Source organism: Felis catus, chromosome A2 (assembly GCF_018350175.1).
Source record: "Felis catus isolate Fca126 chromosome A2, F.catus_Fca126_mat1.0, whole genome shotgun sequence".
NCBI lineage: Eukaryota > Metazoa > Chordata > Mammalia > Carnivora > Felidae > Felis > Felis catus.
Genome location: NC_058369.1, coordinates 65,149,772 through 65,171,693, shown reverse-complemented (window position 1 = coordinate 65,171,693; position 21,922 = coordinate 65,149,772). Strand labels below are relative to the sequence as shown.

The window sequence follows — 21,922 nt, the reverse complement described above, 5'->3', positions numbered from 1 at the left end:
TGGGCAGAGAAAAGCTGCCAGCCTTGATCATTTGGGAGCCCAAATCTTATTTGTCAGGGGCACACACGGCGGTTCCCGAGGTGAGCCCTGGTGGCATCGCATCAGGCCGGGCAGCCAGGCCCAGGCCACAGGCTTCCTGCTCATTCTGCAGCTAACTGTCTCCATGCTGGCCTCCCTGGGCTGCTCGGGAAAATAAACTGCCTTCACCGAACTCCGTTTAGGTTCCCAGGAGAGCGGTGACGAAATTGTCGTGCCGGCTAATTGGCTCTGCACCTGTCTCCCCAGGCAGTTAGCTAGGGAGGGCACAGGGTGGATTTTCTGTTCTCCATTTATGCCCAGATGGTCGGGAAGCCTGTCCTGGTATAAACCAGCACCCAAGAGAAAAATCAGCTTACTCTCAGGTGACTGCGAATGTACCAGGCATCCAAGGGATGGTGTAAAATATGTGCGTACCTGCTGATCGAGCGAGCCTCCTTCCCTCTGAACCCTGGCCCCAGGGGCATCTGCCCACTGCTCTCTGAACTTCTCCCCTCTGTCTTCCTGCTGCCAATACGGATCACATCTCATAGCTGTTTTTATTGTGGTAAAATACACATCACGTAGCATTTGCCATCTTAGCCATTTTTTATTTTAAATTATTTTTTAACATTTATTTATTTTTGAGAGATGAAGGGAGGGGCAGAGAGAGAGGGAGATGCAGAATCCAAAGCAGGCTCCAGGCTCTGAGCTGTCAGCACAGAGACCGCCCGACATGGGGCTCCAACCCACGAGCCATGAGATCATGACCTGAGCCAAAGTTGGATGCTTAACTGACTGAGCCACGCAGGCGCCCCTGCCCATTTTTTAAATTTATTAAAAAAAATTTTTTTTTACATTTATTCATTTTTTAAAGACAGAGAGAGAGTGTGGGGGGGGGGAGGGGCGGGCAGAGAGAGAGGGAGACACAGAATCCGAAGCAGGCTCCAGGCTCTGAGCTGTCAGCACAGAGCTCAATGCGGGGCTTGAATTCATGGACCGCGAGATCGTGACCTGAGCCCAAGTTGGACGTTTAACCGACTGAGCCACCCAGGCGCCCCAATTTTGAAATTGAGTTACTTATTTTGTGGTTGTTGAGCTCTAAGAGTTATTTACAAATCCTGGATATTAACTCCCTACCAGATATGTGATTTGCAAACATCTCCCATTCTATAGCTTGCCTTTTTCACTCTGTCCATCACGTCTTTTGATGCACAGAAGTTTTTTATGTTGCTATGGTCCCACTTATCCACTTTTAATGTATTTTTTTTTTTTTTTTGCCTGTATTTTAGTGTTCGGTCCAAGGAATCATTGCCAAATCCAATGTCATGAGGTGTTTTCTTCTAAAAGTTTTCTAGCTTAGATTTTATATTTAGGTGGCTCATCCATCTGTGGTAACTTTTTAAATAGGATGCAAAGTCAGGGTTCAGCTTCTCTCATAGCGGATGTTCTGTGCTAACAAGCGGTAACCGTTATTTTATTTTATGTTTTCATTTACAAGACTTCATTTACAGCTTAAAGGAGAGGAAAGTTTAAAGATGAGACGAATGTCCTGAGGGACAAAGACCGTCTCACCCTGCCATATTTGTATCCATCAACACCCAGCTAAACAAACCTTCGTACAGAGTACAGATCGAAGTTGAGTACAGATCGATATGGGGCTGAAGAGAAACGCATGTGGTGTGTTTGTAACAGAGTCTACTCTGCTCGAATGCCTTGCATTTGGACCAGAAACTTGCTCCTTAGCAGGTATTTCTGCCGGGTGAACACTCCCATCAACCTCGTGGGGCCGGGGCATGAGGGGGGAGTGCCCTTTTCCAGAAGGTCTGAAATGGGTGACCAGACTCAGTGAACCCAAGCCAAGGTCCTTGAGACTTGGAGAGGATTGATGTGAGTTGCTGGTCCACAGCATAGCAGTGAGACCGGAAACAGGAGGGGGCCTGAGAGTGGACGGCTGTGAAGAAGCAGGAGCCCATCAGAACAGGCCAAGTGGTTGTATGCTGACCGCGGGAAAACCCATTAATGCTGCCCCCTCGTGGGCACCTCTCCAGGAAGGCGATGGGCACCAAGCCCTTGGATCCTGGGAAAGATGGCAAGGGCAGCTCCAGGGATCAGAGATCTGACCAAACTGGGCTCCAGGTCTGGGCACGGGTTCTCGAGAACCGCTGGCACAGAAACACGGCTGAAGCTGACTGCATACCCCCACTTTTCTCTCGGCCGTCCCGCCCCCACTCCTCAAATCCCCACTCAGTGACCCATTGGGTGGGTGGGGCTTGGGCACCCTTAAGATCGTGACCTACGCCCTGAGGATGTATGAAACTGACATCCAAGTTCAGTGAAACTCTGTGGCCCAGCTTCGTAGCCAGCGTGCTGCCTGTGAACTCCTCCTGCATGATTCTGCTTCGGGAAGTAGATGGGTAATCAGAAACAGGACAGACATCAAAGTAATCATTGGCCACACGTAAGCCCGACAGGCACCTGAAGCAGGCCATATAATCCTTACCGGTGCTTCCTTACAGAGTGGCTGTTATGGTCAGGGTGGATATAGATACTGACGGTATCCCCAACATAGAGATTGGCAAGAACTTCGAAAATCCTTGAAATCACACCCTCAATCTGCACAGGGCAACTGAGGCCCGGAGGTGCCCGGCGACTTGCTTGAGATCATGCAGCTGGCTGATGGCGGACGTTGCTGACCCAGGCCATCTTTTCTATGTCATTTGTACTCCCGTGATTCCTTATAAGCCAACTAACCGGCAAGATGTAAGAATTTCTGAGGCCACCATAAAAAAAAAAAAAAAAAAGCATGCTTATGATAACAAACACTCTGCTTAAATAATTGTGTGCTATTTACCTAAGTTGTAATTATTTAATCAACTTTAAAGCATTTTAACGGGGGAGGGGGGCGCCTGGGTGGCTCAGTTGGGTAAGCGTCCGACTTCGGCTCAGGTCACGATCTCACGGTTCATGGATTCGAGCTGTCATGTGCTGACAGCTCGGAGCCTGGAGCCTGCTTCGGATTCTGTGACTCCCTCTCTCTCTGCCCCTCCCCTGCTCATGCTCTGTCTCTATCTCTCAAAAATAAGCAAACGTTTCTCCACAGCTAACTTGACGATAAATTATCTACCTATATAATAAAAAAAGAAAAAAAGTGGAACTGAAAGATACGTGTCTCGAAAGTGAAAGACTGCCCAAGTGCCTAGAACAGTAAATAAAATATGTAAAACTAAAATAAATAAACAAACATTAGCAAATTAGAAAAAAAAAACCCATTTTAACGGGATGGCTAGGCACACAAAGTACTCCATTGTTCTGCAGCCAAGCTACTATCAGAGAAGCACAAAGTGTCTTCAAAGTGAACTCCAGAATGGTCTAGAATGTTCAGAAGGGCTCTTGCCTATGACAGGAAATCAAGGGAGCTGGTTTCCAGCTAATGACTGCAAGATGGGACTCTTCTTTTGAGTTAGAATAGCAGAAAAACAGCTGTATATGGAAGGATATGGATGGATATGCCCAATTCTCCCACCTGAACCACCTGTGAGCTGTATGTGAGAAAGTGACCCTTGGTGGCGGTAGGAATTCTTGGGGCATACAGCTGGTATCTAGTCACCAAATCCAATTTCCCCAGCAGCGCACAGCATCTGAAACCAAATGCATTATATTTTGATTGGCTTCCTCTCCTGACCAGCTCTCTCTGCCAGACTCAGAGGGGAAACTCCTCTATTTTATTCTAAAATAAGCTAAAGCAGGGGTGTCTGGGTGGCTCGGTTGGTTAAGTGTCCGACTCTTGATTTCGGCTCAGGTCACGATCTCACGGTTTGTGAGTGTGAGCCCCACGTGTGGCTCTGCACTGACAGCATGGAGCCTGCTTGGCATTCTCTCTCTCTCTCTCTCTCTCTCTCTCTCTCTCTCTCCCTGCCCCTCCCCCGCTCACATGTGCACTCTCTCTCTCAAAAATAAATAAACTTTAAAAAATAAAAAAATCAAAATTAAAATAAGCTAAAACAGCAGTTACGGTCGGACAGATTTCACAACCGCCCCGCCTGTGACCCTCTGCCCACGGACAGCCCATCCCTTCCCTGTTTACACCTTCATGAGCACCTTCAATGTGCAAACGTCGACAATTCAGTACACAATTGTCCATTCCACGCGAAGTCCTCACATGCCTGCATAAATGGCCCCAGGTCAGCCTTCTTTCTAGCCACGGCGTGTCTCAGGGCTCATTTCTGCCTGGGTACAGAATGTGGGGCAATTTTTCCAGGCGACTGTGGGTTTTTAATAAGTGTTTCCTGAAGTAGTGACAGATTGAAGGAAATGCATTTGTAGCGTTTTCCACTCATCTTCAATGTCCTAGGGAATCGCGTCAGATAAGATGGTGGAGGTGTAAATGGATCCTTCCTTCTATCTTTCATGCCTACGAACTTCAGTTGACTGTTTCTAACATGGGTTGTGTTCCCAATATGTGTCAGGCAATGTTTCTACCCTTATGGGACATAGTGTCCAGACTTATGGGCAAACAGGCGTACAGATCAACAATTATGAAACAATTCATTAGGTAGATAGCTATAGGTACCAAGTGCAATAAAAATGACAGGGACAGAAGAGTTAATTCCCCAGGGGGTTAGGGAGACCTGGGATATTACCATTGGCTCTTTAGGGTTACGGTGAGGGCTTTGGCAGGAAGGGCAAGAGAGCCTGTGAAAAAGTGTGGAATGAAGGCTGGCAGCCTGCAGGGCAGCAGTGTGGGATGGCTTGGTGGCGGGCAGAAGATGAGCCTGAAAAGAAGGACAGGAGCCATGCCGTGCATGAGCTCCGCTGAGGGTGAAGGACTTCTTCTGGGGCTTCCAGGGCTCTCTCTGAAAGTAGAAGGATTTCTAGCAAAAAGTTTCATGGGCAGATGTGTATTTTAGGGCCAGCTTCTAGCACCACTGAGGAAGATGCATTCGCATCGGGCAGAAGGAGAGCAGGAGAGTGGGTGAGAGAAACCATCAGAGGACCGTTACAAAAGCGCCAAGAAGCGATTGATGGCCTGGGCTGGAGGCAGATGAGAGGTGGGAGTGGACGGAAAAAAGACACTGAGAGACATTAGGAAATGCACTCAGTGGAACCCGGGGCAGCCCTCACATGAGTGTCGGTGTCCCGGGAGCAGAGGCGGGGGTTTGGAATGTAGGACCGTGCTCAGGTAGCCAGCCTAGGCGACTCCGTGCAGGATGACACGAGCACCCTCCACCTGCGAAGTCAGGGACAGAAGCCGATTTGAGAAGAGCGGGGATTGGGAGGATATCAGACCAGAATATGCAGAGTTGAGTGGCGTGCATGACAGCCAAGTGGAGTCGTCCAGCTCAAGTCAGGAGAGAGACCCCGGGCCCCGACTAGTGGATTGGATCCCTGTTTTTGCGGCTCACGGGCTGTCTATTCAAAGCATCCTGTACCCCAGTTCAAGGGAATCTTATAACACACATTTGTTCACAACCTTCACTGCCTCTGCGATACAGGGAAAAGTCCCACGTGCTTATGCCTGCCCACTACGGGCCCTCGGGAAGGACAAAGCAGCGCTACAGAATGGCCATTGCCCCCCTTCCGTCTCTAACTCTGGGGAGAAAATTTCCTTTATAGCCCATCCTAAGAGGACACATTCAGGGAGAGGAGTTGACAAAATGGGAGACGGACCAACAAGCAAGTTCCGCACCGTCAGCTCAGAGCCCAGCTCAGGGCTCGATCCCATAAACCACGAGCCCGTGACCTGACCTGCAATCAAGAGCCGGACGCTTAACCAACTAAGCCACCCAGGCGCCAGAACCCTGCAACTGATCTCGAAGAAACTACCACTGATGGATTTTTTTTTTCAACGTTTATTTATTTTTGGGACAGAGAGAGACAGAGCATGAATGGGGGAGGGGCAGAGAGAGAGGGAGAGACAGAATCGGAAACAGGCTTCAGGCTCCGAGCCATCAGCCCAGAGCCCGACGCGGGCTCGAACTCACGGACCGCGAGATCGTGACCTGGCTGAAGTCGGACGCTTAACCGACTGCGCCACCCAGGCGCCCCCACTGATGGATTTTTAATAGTGAGTCAATGAAAAATAGCACAATGTTCTAAAAAGGCTGTTAAAACACATGTCTCCTTACCAAATATCTATCTTCACAACTTTCCTGTACTTCAACCAAAGACACCTATTCCCACAGATTTGCAATGCAGAAGTAGATGCAAGAATCCAGCTCTCTTTTAGCAAGCTGGACACTAATGATTTGCAAAAATTAAAACAATAAAACACATTATTTTTTGGTTTTTTGAAAGATATAGTTACTTTTCATAAAAAAATGGGTTATTTGTGTTCACGTCTAATGGCTTTATTTCTGTGGTTTTAAAGTGAATTGGGGGCACCTGGGTGGCTCAGTCGGTTAAGCATCTGACTCTTGATTTTGGCTCAAGTCATGATCTCATGGTTTGTGGGATTGAACCCCACATTGGGCTGGGTGCTGATGGCAAGGAGCCTGCTTAGGATTCTGTCTCCCTCTCTCTCTGCCCCTCTCTCATCTCTCTCTCAAAATAAATAAAAATAAAAACTTTAAAAAAATAAAATAAAATGTATTAGGGGGCACCTGGGTGGCTCAGTCTGTTAAGCGTCCAACTCTTGATCTCAGCTCAGGTCTTGATCTCAGAGTTGTGAGTTTAAGCCCTGTGTTGGCCTTCATGTTGGGTGCAAAGCACACTTAAAAAAAATTTTTTTTACTTAAAAATAAAAACAATTAATGAATACAGATTTTTAAATTTCTCACTTTTAATTTCTAATACAATAAATATCAATGACTTAACCCATGTGAATAAATACAGAACCTTTATCATTTTCAAGAGTATCAAGGAGCCCTGAGACTACCGTTCTGGAGAACCGCCAGGCCACACAATGGAGGAAGTCATCAGTTTGGGTCTCCAGTCCAGCCACATATGTTCCTCCCTTGCTCCAGCTCCCATGTTGCCTGGAAGGTTCTCCCCTCTCTCCCCTTAGCGAATTTCATGGCATTCTTCAGGGCTCAGCTCAAGGTCATGATCCCTGGAAGCACTGTCTACTCTCTCCTCTGTTAGAGCTCCTTAGTTACACCTTGTTGCATCTAGAACCCTGTCTGGCCTAATGCTGTTTATCTCTACAACTGGGACATATCACACCCTCCCCCCGAAGGAACCCAGCTGCGCTGGAATGAGCCCCCGCAGGTGTGTTAACTGAGTAACCAACCGGACCAGTTGGCACTGTGCCCTCAGATCTGTGCTAAACCCTGAGACACGCACTGGAGCTTGATTAAAGACAAAGATGGTGGATGTTCATAAATTCAGGCTGGAGGAGCTTACTCTCAGAAAAGCAGGCTGAGGACAGTCATTTTTCCTGAGATGGAACACACAGAGTAAGAGGTTGCTGTTTGGAAGGATTTCGACAGTTCCGTCTGACTTAGGAGAAATCTGAACTGTAAGGTATCTTCACAGAAATGGTTTATTCTCTTTCAGTTGTGTTTAAAAGGAGTGGTATTTGATTAAATATAGTTCATAGTAATTTGCAATCAGAATCTCAATTATCTGAGCCTGGTTGGAGGCAGCCAACCACAGAGGCCAACGGTTCTGAGGAAGTCCCACCTCGGCTACAGTCTTCATCCTCCATGAGTTAGTGTGCAACCCTGGGCACCTGTCTGAATTCCAGTTCCTCATCTGTAAACCATACAAAAGAATACATACCCTGTAGGGTAGCTGGAGCGATCAGATGAAATATTACTTTGACCTCGTGCACAGGGATATTAAAAAGGTTTCAGCTTCCTCGCTTCCCTTCCCTTCTGTCTGGCCAGCCCCTCATTGAAATTGAAGTCTCTAATTAGTGGGTTCTGCATGCACTTGTGATGTTGTTTGTATCTTCACTTGGCAAATTCAGAGGAAGTGTAACAAAATGATTCAAGGATCCTGAGAATTGGGACCAAATAGTGAGATTGTACTGGACACGAAAAGAAAATCTTTAGAAATTGACTTTGGAGAACTTTTTGTATTTTTTTTTTATTTTGAGAGAAAGAGAGCAAATGGAGAAGGGGCAGAGAGAGAGAGAGAGAGAGAGAGGGAGACAGAAACCCAAGCAGGCTCTGTGCTGCCAGCACAGAGCCGGATGCAGGGCTGAGACTCATGAATAGTGAGATCATGACCTGAGCTGAAATCAAGAGTTGGATGCTTAACCCACTGAGCCACCCAGGCGCCCCAACCTGTTTCTGTTTTCATTCAGGTTTTAACTCCACATCTTCATCTCACACAGTCTCTCCCAGCTGCCCTGATCTACAAGTTTCTTTATTTTCTCTGAGGCTCTAAAATGTGTACAGTCTACACTACACAATTTATCCTTTAGTGGGATATCATCTCATTGACAACCAAGATTCTTCAACTAAAGTAGAAGAATGTGATGTGTTCTGTGTCCCAGTAGAATGCATGTGTACGTGGAAAAATGCGTGTGAACCATCATCCATCCAGCTATCCATGTGTCCATTTGCCCACCCATCCACTCATCCATCCATCCAATTGTGTGTCTATCCAACCATCCATCCATCCATCCATCCATCCATGTGTCTATCTATCTATCTATCCATCCATCCATCCATTCATCATCCATCCTTCCATTCATTCATTATACAGATATTTTTAAATAGCACCTAATAGGTGCCTAGCTAGGTATAGGACTGTGGCTGATACTAAGATAAATAAAACATGATTCCAGACTACAAGGAATGAGAAAGAAACTATATAAATGGATCTTCTCATCACAAAAAGATAATTGCCATAATATTTTACATTAAAAAACAAACTAAGGCAATATCAGGAGTCACAGAAGTAAGGGGACTTATTTGACAGCTATATTGATAGAGAGACAAAGTAGAATCCAAAGTAGATGTAGGATGACTCTCAGCTTCTGGCCTTGTCACATGGGTGAGTCATGGTGTCACTGGCTCATCAAGACTGACTGAGGTTGAACAGGGTCAGAGGCCATAGGACTTAGGGTACAGGTGCTTATTACATGGATAGCACATACAGCAGAAGAAGGGGAGCCATGATCTGTTTCAGAGGAATGTTATTTTTAATAATAATGGTGTCATTATGTATTGAGTGTCTCTAATGTGTCCGGTATTTATGTATGTTCTCTCCTTGAATGTCCTCAACAACCCAACATTTTTCTAATATGAAATGGGAGAGCATCAAGGGCATAAATCTCCTGCCATAAGTCTGTGTACCTCCCCAACCTGCACTTGAGGGGACACTGACTTCAACATAGGCCCATGAGTCGGCTACAAGAGTAGGGCCAAAGCATACAACCCCCCTTTCTAAGGGAAGAGGTCACAGTCTTCATGGGACATCCATGTAACTTTAGAAAGTTAGAGAATTAGGAAGATAAATATTCCAAATGAGGAGAAAGCTTTGACCAAGAGTAATCAAATACCCTGGTCCCACATTCAGCGGCCAGACCACAGAAAGGGCAGTGGTGGGAATTTGGGGTCCCTCCATACACGAACGGCTTCTCCCTGTTTACCCCTGTGAAGTCCCTGTCCTGCCTCTCCCTGTAACCCTCCACTTCAGCGCCCACTGCTTTCTCCTCAGGCAGGAAGTTAAAGTGAGCAACTTCCTCCCAAGAGGTGCTTCTGATGGAAAGGCCACATCTCTAGAGGGCCTGGGAGGAAGGAAGGGGGCTGAAGCTTTCTCTGAAGAGTAGAACCTTCTTCCAGGAGCCCAAGACTCCAGGCACCCTCAAGGACAAACCATAAAGAAATCAAAGGATCTATGGTCAAGCCACAGTCCACATGAACAGCATCACTCCCCACCTTAGCTAGTGTCACCTTTTAAGCAAAAGAGGCGTAGGTCTTTGCAAAGATCCCTGTGCTTTGGAAAAATACCAGGAAGTCTCACCTCCATGGTACAATGATGTCTACTCCTGAGCTCTTGGTTCCTTCTCCAGGGACATCCTGGCATTTGGGGGCATGGCGAAGCCTCCCACACAGGACTTTATAGACCCCAGGCTCTGGCTGGAGGGGCTGGAGGGCTCCCCCACTGTTCTGTAGAGCCATGACCTGACTTCACTGCACAAAAGATCAGAGCCACCCAAACAGGCAGCGGCCAGACATCCCTGGGTGACATGGAGCCCCATCTGTGTCTGCTGACAGGAATCACATGTGGGGGGTGTCTCCGCCAGACTTCCCCTCCAGAACACGGGGAGTAGGGCACACCCCACACCTGCTAACCCGCCATGCACCTTGCAAGCTCTTCTTCCTCACATGCTCCTTCAGGAAACGAGTTTGCCGTGTCCCTGGGCTGTGAGTAAGGTCCAGATCATTTGGGGCCACCGCTTACCCCCAGGGTGTGTGGACATCACTCACCTGTCCCCTTGTTCTCAGAAGCCTCCTTGAAAGTCCACAGTCCCTGTGTGTGTTTCACTGTTATGTGTATAAAGCTGACTCCAGAGAGGTCCTTTTATTTCTCAACTGGTAAATTCATTATGAAATAATCCTTGGAGAGATACAGGCCACTGGTTTTCTGCAATTTGCAACACCACACTTTAACTTATGTTGAAAGCTGAGCCTTTTGGTCCTCTTGTCTTAGAAATATATTAATATTTCCGTGACCTTTACTAGATGGCAGTTGAGACATATTCTTTTAAATAGCAAAACCCAGAAAACCAATAACCTAAAATACATATTACTGACCCTCATTTGATGAGCAAATTAGGAGAGATAAGTCTTTTCCTAAAGGAAAGAGAAAGTCAAGGGAACCTGTAAAGTTTAAGTAGAATGATTATAGATACATGGATGGGATGGATGGATGGATGGATGGATGGATGATAGATTAGACAGCTGATAGATAGATAGATAGATAGATAGATAGATAGATAGATAGATACACTTATGGATGGATGGATGGATGGATGGATGGATGGATGGGTAGGTGATAGATTAGATAGCTAGTAGATAGATAGATAGATGATAGACAGATGCACTTATGGATGGATGGATGAATGGATGGATGGATGGATGGATGGATGGATGGATGGACAGATAAACAGACAGATGGGTAGATGGATGGATGGATGGATGGATGGATAAACAGATGGATGCATGGATGGATGGATGGATAGATAGATAGATAGATAGATAGATAGATAGATGATAGATGCACTTATGGATGGATGGATGGATGGATGGATGGATGAGTAGGTGATAGATTAGACAGCTAGTAGATAGATAGATAGATATATAGATAGATACATAGATACATAGATAGATGATAGATGCACTTATGGATGGATGGATGGGTAGGTGAGAGATTAGATAGCTAGTAGATAGATAGATAGATAGATAGATAGATAGATAGATAGATGATAGATGCACTTATGGATGGATGGATGGATGGATGGATGGATGATGGATGGATGGGTAGGTGATAGATTAGACAGCTAGTAGATAGATAGATAGATACATACATACATAGATAGATGATAGATGCACTTATGGATGGATGGATGGGTAGGTGAGAGATTAGATAGCTAGTAGATAGATAGATAGAGAGATAGATGATAGACAGATGCACTTATGGATGGATGGATGGATGGATGGATGGATGGATGGATGGACAGATAAACAGATGGGTGGGTGGATGGATGGATGGATGGATGGATGGATGGATGGATAAATGGATGGATGCATGGATAGATAGATAAATAGATAGATAGATAGATAGATAGATAGATTCCAATATTTTCAGACAAGGATTCAGATTCTGATTTGCTGTAGCACTTTAAATACCTTTAAATTCTAGATTATTTTAGGTAATTTACTTGAGTTTTTAAAGGATTATACATTTAGTGTGTATCTAGATGACAATAAAGGTGAGAGCAGAAAGCCACCTGTCAGAGTGCCAGGCAGCTGTATTGCCATGGGGCATGCTAGCTTGAGCATGTCACTGGCTTTGAGGCTGAATGCCCCTCCATTTGCATTGGTGTTGGTCATGGCGGTTAGTACCTCATAGGTCCAAATCTGCCCTCGAAACCTGGTCGATGTTTGGAACTGTGAACCTCCTCCCAAGTCGTTGAGTGCCAGCATTTTCTCCCACCAGGTCCACGTTGTGGGCAGAGTCCAGTGTAAAGTGGATGGAAGCCCCTAGAGCTGAGCCCAAGTGGAGGCCACACCACCCAGAATAATGGAGAGCAGAGAGGACAGAAGGACTGTTGTTCCCTTAGAAACCAGTCTGCATCCTCCCCCTCTGGCATCAAAAGCAGTTGTGGATCTTGCCCTCTTAGTCTTGCTCCAATGTCTGAATGCAGCATCTGCCATGGCTCACAGTGGCCTCATAGCCATCTCAGGAAGGACCCACAAGACCCCTGGCTCGAAGCACAGTGACTTAGTAACCCTCTCAGGGAAGACTTTTGCTGCCTTTGTCATCTTAAGTAATTGAGTATATTCAAGTGGCCCTAAACCATTAAATGCTGGGGGTGTTTACCCAACATGCCAGTTTGGGTTTGGACTCTCTGATCTGCAGAAATTATGCCACACGGTTCCAGGACCTCCTCTTTCCAGTTCATCTGACTGGGTTTTCCCTAGCCCTGCTTTGACCTGCCCGGAAGCTCCCAACCCTGCCTGGGGGCCTCCCTAGACCTGGATCACCACCCCCCCCAACATCGATCTTCCCTGCAGACCCCCTGGACACTTCCTGCCAAGGACCTTACGACCCCGGGGACCCCGCACGGGCCCCCTCTGAACCCCCCAGCACATTGACGAGCCTCCTCTATGTTGTATCTTGTGGCACTGCCCACAAAAGACACATGAAAACAGTCTGCCAACACTGGAAACATAGATTTCTACTGACACTTCATGGCTTTTATGTCCAAAGTGTGAAAGCGAGGCGGTAAAGCTGTTTTCATTTACGGTTGACAAAGTAGAAGCCGTGGGGTTTGCCCCGGAGACCCACTCTGGGTGGGCGGCACAGGAAAGCAGCCTCTTCCTGTTCATCATGACCAGCGGGTCCCGTGAACAGGGCGGCACGACCTTTCAGTGGTGGTTTTCACTAGAGTGTGAGGAACCAGCTTTGAAAGATGGGAGGTGCTCTGCAGAGGGCACTTGTGAGCGTGTTCAAAACCAGCCAGAAGGAAAACATACAAGTGCTTCGAGAAGACCTCAGTAGAGCATCTAGATAGAAAGCACAAGGATTTGCTGTGAACACAAAGTCAGGAAAATGGGTCTGTCGGGCTGCTGTCCTTTTCTTCTCAGAAGCTGTGTCTCGGGGCAGGGAGGGGTCACCTCCCTGGAGGGGTCCCTCCCTGGAGGGAGAGTGTGGGAGCCGAGACTTGGAGCCCATTCAGGCTGATTCTGAAACCCCTCTTCGCTGAGACTGGAAATGAGAAAACACCGCCTTCGAAGCAGATGTTTAGAAAATTGATGCTGGGGCGCCTGGGTGGCTCAGTTGGTTAAGCTCAGGTCATGATCTCACGGTTTGTGAGTTCAAGCCACAAGTCGAGCTCTGCGCTGGCAGCGAGGACCCTGCTTCGGATTCTCTCTCTTTCTCTCTCTCTCTCTCTCTCTCTCTCTCTCTCCCTGCCCTTCCCCACACACTCTCTCAAAATAAATAAATTAACTTTAAAAAACAATTAAAATTAAAATTGAAAATTGATCCTGAAAATACGTTTTGCAGAGAAACACACTGGTCCCTTAGTTAATTGTAACTATTTATTTATTTACTTTTTTAATATGTGTATTTTGAGAGAGAGAGACAGAGTGTGAGTGGGGGAGGGGCAGAGAGAGAGGGAGACACAGAATCCAAAGCAGGCTCCAAGCTCTGATCTCCGAGCCCGACACGGGGCCAGACCCCATGGCCTGAGAGATCATAACCTGAGCCCAAGACCGACGCTTAACCTACTGAGCCACCCAGGCGCCCCAGTTAATTGTAACTATTTAGCAGGTTTCTTCTTTAGCGGTGTATTGATTATAATGCAGAACTCTGTGATTCCCAGAGATGAGAATAATTCGGTCTGGCCTAGACTAAAGGGAACAAGTAGAGCTCATTTAGAAAATTTTCATTTAGGGGTGCCTGGGTGGCTCAGTTGGTTACGCATTCAGCTCTTGGTCTCGGCTCAGGTCATGATCTCATGGTTTTGTGGCTTCCAGCCCCACATCAGGCTCCTCCGGGCTGACATCGAGGAGCCTGCCTGGGATTCTCTCTCTCCCTCTCTCTCTCTGCCCCTCCCCCCCCCCACTCGCACTGTCTCTGTCTCTCTCAAAATAAATAAACTTAAAAATGTTTTTAAAAAGAAAAATTTCACTTATTACAGCATAATCCTGGGTGGTCAGTTTAGGCCTCCACCAGGTAATCGGCACCTCTCCTGGTGACAACCTCCTCCCAGCAGGATCAGGGCGGGAGGGTGATGGACCACGAAGACAGTGGGGTAGTTTGCACTGCACTGCCCAGGCGTGGGTTTTCCTTCCATGGGTCAGTGCTCCCTCTGGTGCGGGGACACACTAACGAGAAACACGTTAAGCATGTCTAATGTGATCTGTGACCTATCGATTCCCCCAAGGGTTAGGCATCTCCTAATATCAGGGGGATCTTATAATCGAAACAGGAAAATCTGAAACTCTGTGGCGAGGGGAAAAAGCAGGTACGGAGTCAGGTTCTCAGACGGCAGCACGTCCCAGAATGACTCAGGAGGCTCCTTCGGCTCTCGGTTTTGAACGTGGAACCCTGACTTGAGTTTGTCAGCATCTCTGAGTTAATCTACTGATTGAATTCGGCCTTGGGCTTCCTGGCAGACATGGGAAAATGGAAGCACTTTCCATTTTAGCATTTTCCATTTAGGGTAACTATGTAATTTCACACCTACCTATATGACAAACCACCAAATTTTAGAAAAGGTTGAGGTAGGTGGCTTACATAATTCTCCTATTCGGACACCAGTTCTGTAGGAGGGACAAATATCTTCCTGGTACTAAATTCATAAAGGAAAAATTCTCACAGTTTCTGTTTTAAGGGGTTTTGGAGAGTTTTAGGGATAGGGTCTTACAACTTTTCAAATTTTCCAGTTTTCAAGAAACACGTCACTACAACAGTATAAAAATACAGAATTACTACTAATGTGTTTTACATCTCCCCACATTATTCCGCATAGCCATTTAAAATGAAAATGAGATAATTAAATATGTACTATTGTAAAATATGCTTTTAAAATTATTTATTACTGTTTATTTATGAGAGAGAGAGAGCGTGAGCAGGGGAGAGGCAGAGAGAAAGAGAGAGAGAGAGAGAGAGAGAGAGAGAGAGAGAGAGAGAGAGAATACAAGCAGGCTCCAAGCTGTCAGCACAAAGCCCAACGTGGGGCTCAGACCATGGGCCGCAAAACCATGACCTGAACTGAAATCAAGTGTCAGACGCTTAAACGACCGAGCCACCCAGGCGCCCTTCTGTAAAATCTGTTTTTTACAGGTACCAATAATTGCACGTATATATTTCCATGATAATATAGACGTCCACTGTCTTTTTAACACGTATATTTAGCTTCTTCATGTAGCACAATTTATTAAATTTTCTCTCAATTGGCATGAAGTTGTTTCTAATTCTTCTCTGTCATAAGTTGCCACGCTTTCAATATCTTTATATAAACATATTTGCTCACTGGCGTAATTACTTGCTTGACAAAATCCTAAAAGGAAAATTGCTGAGTTTGAACCTTGGCCACTTGGAAAACTCTGGAAACATCTTGCCGAGGGCCCTCTGGAGAGGGGCTTAGCTTTGTCAAGTCCTACTTACAGAAAGCAAAGCTATGGGTCTTTTCTTACCAGTACTGATCCGTGGGTGGAAAATGAAATACCACATTTCTCTAATACTCCTGAAGTGTCAATATTTCTTTGCCCATTGGCCATTTATGTTTCTTTTCTTCTTAGTGTTTACTTATTTTGAGGGGGAGAGAGAGTGTGTGAGCAGGAGAGGGGCAGAGAGAGAGGGAGAGAGAGAATCCCAAGCAGGCTCCATACTGTCAGCGCAGAGCCTGACGTGGGGCTCAATCCCACAAACTGTGAGATCTTGACCTGAGCCAAAATCAAGAGTCTGACGCTTGGTTGACTGAGCCACCCAGGCACCCCGCCATTTATAGTTCTTATTTTTTTAATGTACTTGTTAATGTCTTTTGCCTTGGTTGCCTTGTTTCTATTGGTGTAGTCTTTCTCGTTCCCTAAACATGGACTGTTTTTACAGTGAGGATATGGAATTTTGTCTGACATATTTTGTCAACAAGTTTCTCTTGAAAAGATTTTGGTGGTGTTTTTTTAAGTTAAAGTAGTTATTTTTTTTTCTTCATAATTTCTGGCTTCAGTGGTCTTTGGAAAAATTTTCCTCTACCTAATAAACCAATTCTCCTGAAATTCCAGGCTGTAAATTACCCATTTGAAGCTCTATTTTTGATTTATGGGCACAACTTACTTTTGACTTATGGGTGGGACCTGGATGGATCTATTTTTCTGTTTTGATTCTATACAGTTGTCTCAATATCATCTATCCAAACAAATCTATCCTGTGCTCGGGGGGTTAACATAATTTCTTTATCCATTTGTTTCTAGATTTCCTCTCCTCTATCATGGGTATCATACTTTTCATATTATCGAGCTTGAGTAATGTATTTATAATATTTTATAATTGTCATATCCTTTTCTTCTAAAATGGGCATTTTAGCATGCATTTTCTGTTATGGGTGAAAGAGTTAAAATTTTTGAACATTCTCTGCCACCTAAGTTTTATGGAAACTTCGAGGTTCTCTGCGTTTGGTCCATCCCTGGGGATAGATAAAAGCCAGGAGAGTAATGTAGGGCATCCTGTGCTGTAAGGAAGGGAGCCAAGGGAAATGGCTCATCTAAGCAGGTGTAGATATGTTGGCTCCCAGTGCATCAGAATAATCCAAGACCAGAGTTCAGATCTTGAAGAGCAGGTGACTATCCCTGAAGCCATTGCCCTTGATTTTTATGAGTTTCCACTGAACTCTGACCAGGGAAACCCAAATAATACAACTTACCCTCACAAGCACAGGCTAGGAGTTTCTAGCAGCTGGTATTTCTATGTTGGCCTGGGATTCTAGATCTGTGGTGAGCAGGATTTTAATTGTCTTCATGAGAAAGCAGACTGAGCTAGTTTTTGTGCAAACAGAAGTGCTTCCTCGTCTCTCGTGCTGGCTGTTGCCTGAAGATGCTGCGGACAAAGCCAGCATCGTTCTAGAAGCAGCTTGGAAGGTGTTCGGCACTCTGATAGGTGTCCGGTTACCTGCACTGTAGAGGATGGAAATGGTTATCGTAGCCTGCAGAATGCCAAGATCAGGTGCCACTGGTGCTCTGCCATAGAAAGGCCCAGAAGAATAAACAGGTGCCTCAGACTTTGAGCGATAGCCTGCCAGGGATGTTTACCACAAAACATAATCTCTGGTACCTGCATTAATCTATTTCCTGGACAGGGCTAATCCTTCCCATGTGTGTTTGGGTGAGAATCTTCCAGAGATGAAGATTTCTGTTTTGGTCTGATTTTTTTTTTTTTCAAACAGAATTGCTTGTTCTGAGAATAATTAGGCCACGAGATTAGGTTCAGGTGAAGTCATTCCTTTTCTGTGAAAGCAAGTCAACTTCCCAGGACAAATGGATGCGTGCCTTCCTGCCTGTTCTGGAAGGAACGGCAGCTCACACAGAGGGTCTGGGGAGCCAACATCCAGATCTGTGGAGGTCGACCGAGGCAATACCCCGTCCCCAAACAAAAACAGCCAATTTTGCCCTTTTTCAAAGGAATGAGCAGAACTTATACACGTTTGCTTGACGTGCTGTCTCTTAGAAGCCCTTGGAAGAAGAAAGCAGGAAGAAACCCTGAAAAATCCTTCTGAAAAGCCTAGGAACATAGGGTGAACTCCCCACCCCCCACACACCCCGCCTTTTTTCTGTTTCTGTTTGTTTCATCAAGTAGCAAGGTATTTGTAAAATGCCTGCTGCGGGGGGTTGCAGGGTCAAATGAGCTAAGATTTGAGAGAGCACGTCATAAACTCTTGATAGGACCTATGGATATGGGTAGGCAGATATAAATAAACTTTACATGTATACCAGTAAAACTACATTTGGGAGGCTGGAGGGGTCCTGTATGGCCCACATTCACTCTTGAGTGATTCTGGAGCTGGTGCTCTGTCTGGCCAAGGTCCACACACTGACCCTAAAGTGGATGGGACTGGTCACTGCTGTCCCGTGGGCCTCATGGAGCCTGTGGGGATGCTTTTTTTCTTTTTCTTTTTCTTTTTCTTTTTCTTTTTCTTTTTCTTTATAATTTTTTTTTTTGCATTTTATTTATTTTTGATAGAGAGAGACAGAGCACAAGTTGGGGAGGGCAGAGAGAGAGGGAGACACAGAATCGGACGCAGGCTCCAGGCTCCAAGCTGTCAGCACAGAGCCCGACGTGGGGCTCGAACTCACAAACTACAAGATCATGACCAGAGCCGAAGTCAGACGCTTAACCGACTGAGCCACCCAGGCGCCCCTGCTTTTTTTTTTCCTGAAAGAGAAATACAACAGCCAGGCAAGGGATGGTTTTGTCCTTTATCCTAGATCTTGTCCCCGTGTGATGCCCTCTATGGAAGGAACACCCCCACTTTCTCTCCCAGCCACTCAGTTTTCCCATTCAGAACATATGGGGTTTTGATTGGATAGTCTATGGTAACCAACTTTGTGATCTATGCTCTACAGTTACAATCACTGCATTAACTTGGTCAAGACATGAACCCTCTAGGTAGGCCTGGCATTCCAACTCTAAAGAGGAATCTTCTAGAAATAGAACCATTGCTGCTGATGGCTTCCCAAAAACCTTGGCTGCCCTCATGGAGTGGTGGCATTCCAAGCCCCGGTCAGGCAAGGAACTGAGGTTGGGGTCCAGGACACTCTGCCTCAGGCAGAAAAGAACACCAGACTTCATCAGACCTCTACAGACACACCCAGAACATGCTTGGGTTTTTTTATTTCCCCATTGCACCATGCACAGTGCCTCCCCAAGGCTGAAGATTGTAAGTCCCATTCAGAGGGCAGGCATTTGTCAGTAGCCTACACTTTCCTTGTCCTTCTTATTGAAGGGATTGTAGGGTTTTACAGTTGTGACCATTCGAGACAGCGGTGCCTGGTGACGGAAGAGGTCAACTGCCATTTCTTTCTGTAAGATGCTGTGACAGGGTGGCAGGGGAAAAAAAAAGAAAGAAAATGACCTATACGATAAACATAAAAACACATAACCTTATCTATTTTCCAGTGAGACACATGTTCAGGGTGGAGAATGAGGGTCAGGAGAGCACACGGAGACTGGGAATGATTCATCCTTGTGTGCATCGTTTCGTTTATTTCCTTTATTTGCCTTCGGTTTCATTTATTGCATTATGTGCGTAACATTGCAATCAGTTTCATCGACTGAAAGTCTACTCTGTGCCTAGAATTACAGTAGGAGCTAAGAATATAGAAAATGTAGTCAAAAGGAAGTAATCAAAAGTTACAACACGAAGCTTCTGTGCGGGTGAGGCTGGGACAACAGGAACAGAGAGGAAGAGTCACCTCTCTGGGCTGGGGAAGGAAGTCCTCCCCACCTTCCCCTCCCACAGTCTATGTCAGGGAGGAGTTAAGTGGGTTGTGATGAAAGCAGGTTGGTAGATGAAGAAGGGGTACAGGGAGAGCGGCGTGGGAGGGCACAGGGCTCGTGGGGAGAGGCTCAGGGCGGGGGTGGGACCGGCCACATGCAGGGCTGGGATTCGGTTTCCCCCTGCCAGCGGGGTTAAGCTGACTGCTCTCACAGGACATGCTCAACCTCACATGTGTCTTCGTTGGCTCATTTACCCAGCGGGGAAAAATGCTCTCTGTGTTGCAAGAATTGAAAGAAGATAACTAAATACGTAGAACGCTACACAAACAATGCTTTCCCAATCAGTGTTCATGCCCAGAGGTGGTCTTCCCAGGGTGGACACAGGCCACGCCAACTCTCTTGAACGACTGCATACAGCCGGGGTCACTTTTGCTGCCGCTTGAATCACACACACACACACACACACACACACACACACACACACAGAATGCGGTGTTCATACGTGGCAAAAGTTACGGAGCGCACAGCAACTCAACCCAAAGTGGCTTTTTAAAACAAGCTATGATTATCGTGAAGTCATGGTTTTTTATTGTGTCGTGGAAAATGGCTGCTGGGGTGCAAACTCAAGCTTCTGTGAAGGTGGCCTTGCGGCATGAGGGAACACACAGGGGACGCTGCCCTGTGACGGAAGCGGCAGGCAGGAGAAGCCCTTATGTGCGTTCTCATGCTCTCCGAATGGGAGATTCACAACCCCCGTCTCATCCACCCCTGCGCTCTCCCGCACTTGAGTCTTGTCCACTCCTCTCCCTCCTTGCTGTTCTGCGTCTCATCTCAATATCACTCTAAAATGCAGCTGGGGGCCTGTACACCTGGCTCAAAACCTGTTACCGGGACCACATGGACATCAGTCCCTTGGCATTGGCATTCAAGGCCTAGCTCACTTAATCCCAACCCGGCACAATGGTCTCCCACTGGGAACTCTGCACCACGAGGGGTGCATGGCCCCTCCTCTCCTGGTGGTCTTAACCAGCCTGCCATCTGGGGGCAGGTGCATTTTGGTTGACTGGTGATGTCTGCATGCAGACTGCAGGAGCGTGAGGGAGAGTGGGTGGGGAGGGTGCGGGAGGCAGACTGGAAAGGGAGACTGGGTGTTTCCCTCTGAAAGAAGCTTAGAAGGGAGAGGAAGGAGGGCAGAGAAATGCCTGCTCAGAGAGGACATCTTTGATTTCTATAGCACAGAGGTGGCTGGGGTGGGGTGGGGGTGGGGGGAGGGGGTGAGGGGGTGGAAGAAGGAGCTGGGGTGGGGAGTGGTGGCTGGGTTTCTCCCCAAACAAGAGTGGGGGGGCAGGGCTAGAGAGGGCCAAGCACTCTGAGGGAAGGATGAAGCTTTTGGAAGAAAGAACTCGTCTTGGTGGGGGGAAGGAGATGGAGGCCCTGGTGGGAGAAAAGGCTCTGACGCGGGAGTGGGGGAGAGGCCAGGGGACCGGCTCGCCTGGGGGTGGGCTGCAGGCGCCCATGGGGCAGCAGCAGAGGTGAGCTCCAGGCCGGCAGGGAGGGTGCATGCCGGAGCCCGGGTCCAGGAGTGCCCGGCACGTGCCCGTGTGCACGCGGCCTCTCAGAAACAGCAGAAAAGACGCAGAGGGTCAGGCAGACGCTGTCAGGAGGAAGTCAGCTCACTCAGTTCTCAAGATACTCATCAGAGACCCGACCCGGACTCGCACTTCCACAAGAAAGTTCTAGCAAAGTTACAGGACATATGGTGTCACAAAATTGAGAGGACATATTTCATGATGGAGAATCTCCAAGGTCCGGTTTTCTCTGATCACGGGTGCCTCCTCATGTTACAGAATGCTTTCTATCTTCATTTATTTATTTTTATTTTTTCAATGCTTATTTATTTATTTTGGGGGGGTGGGGGGGGAGAGAGAGACAGACAGAGAGAGAGAGAATCCCAAGCAGGCTCTACACTGTCAGTGCAGAGCCCGACATGGGGCTTGAGCAGAGATCAAAAGTCAGATGCTTAACCCACTGAGCCACCCGGCACCCCAGAGTGTGCTTTGTAAAATCTGAGCACCCCACCGTGCTTCCGCACTGCCAAGCCCCAGTGCCTGCAGGTACAGCCATTAGGGGTGGGCACAGGGATGGAGATTTGGGCACCTGGCCCAACAGGGGTTGGTCGCTTCCTTGTTACCCTTGGGTGCTGCCACTGTGTCTCCAGAGCCTCTGTGCACACCAAGAATAAGAACCCCAGAGAAGCTGCCCCGGAGGGTCCTCGGTCCCCACT

At 47.0% G+C, this 21,922-nt stretch overlaps 1 protein-coding gene across 1 annotated transcript in view; it reads right to left on the bottom strand.

Annotated features, from left to right (window-relative positions):
• Positions 1-18,996: 18,996 nt before the first annotated feature.
• The window catches only part of SPATA48 (spermatogenesis associated 48), a 56,263-nt gene continuing 53,337 nt past the window's right edge, over positions 18,997-21,922 (bottom strand). Inside the window, exon 11 of the mRNA XM_023250149.2 lies at positions 18,997-19,231. Coding sequence (XP_023105917.2) covers positions 19,108-19,231 — 124 coding nt within the window. The 3' untranslated portion in view covers positions 18,997-19,107. The remainder of the gene's footprint in view (positions 19,232-21,922) is intronic.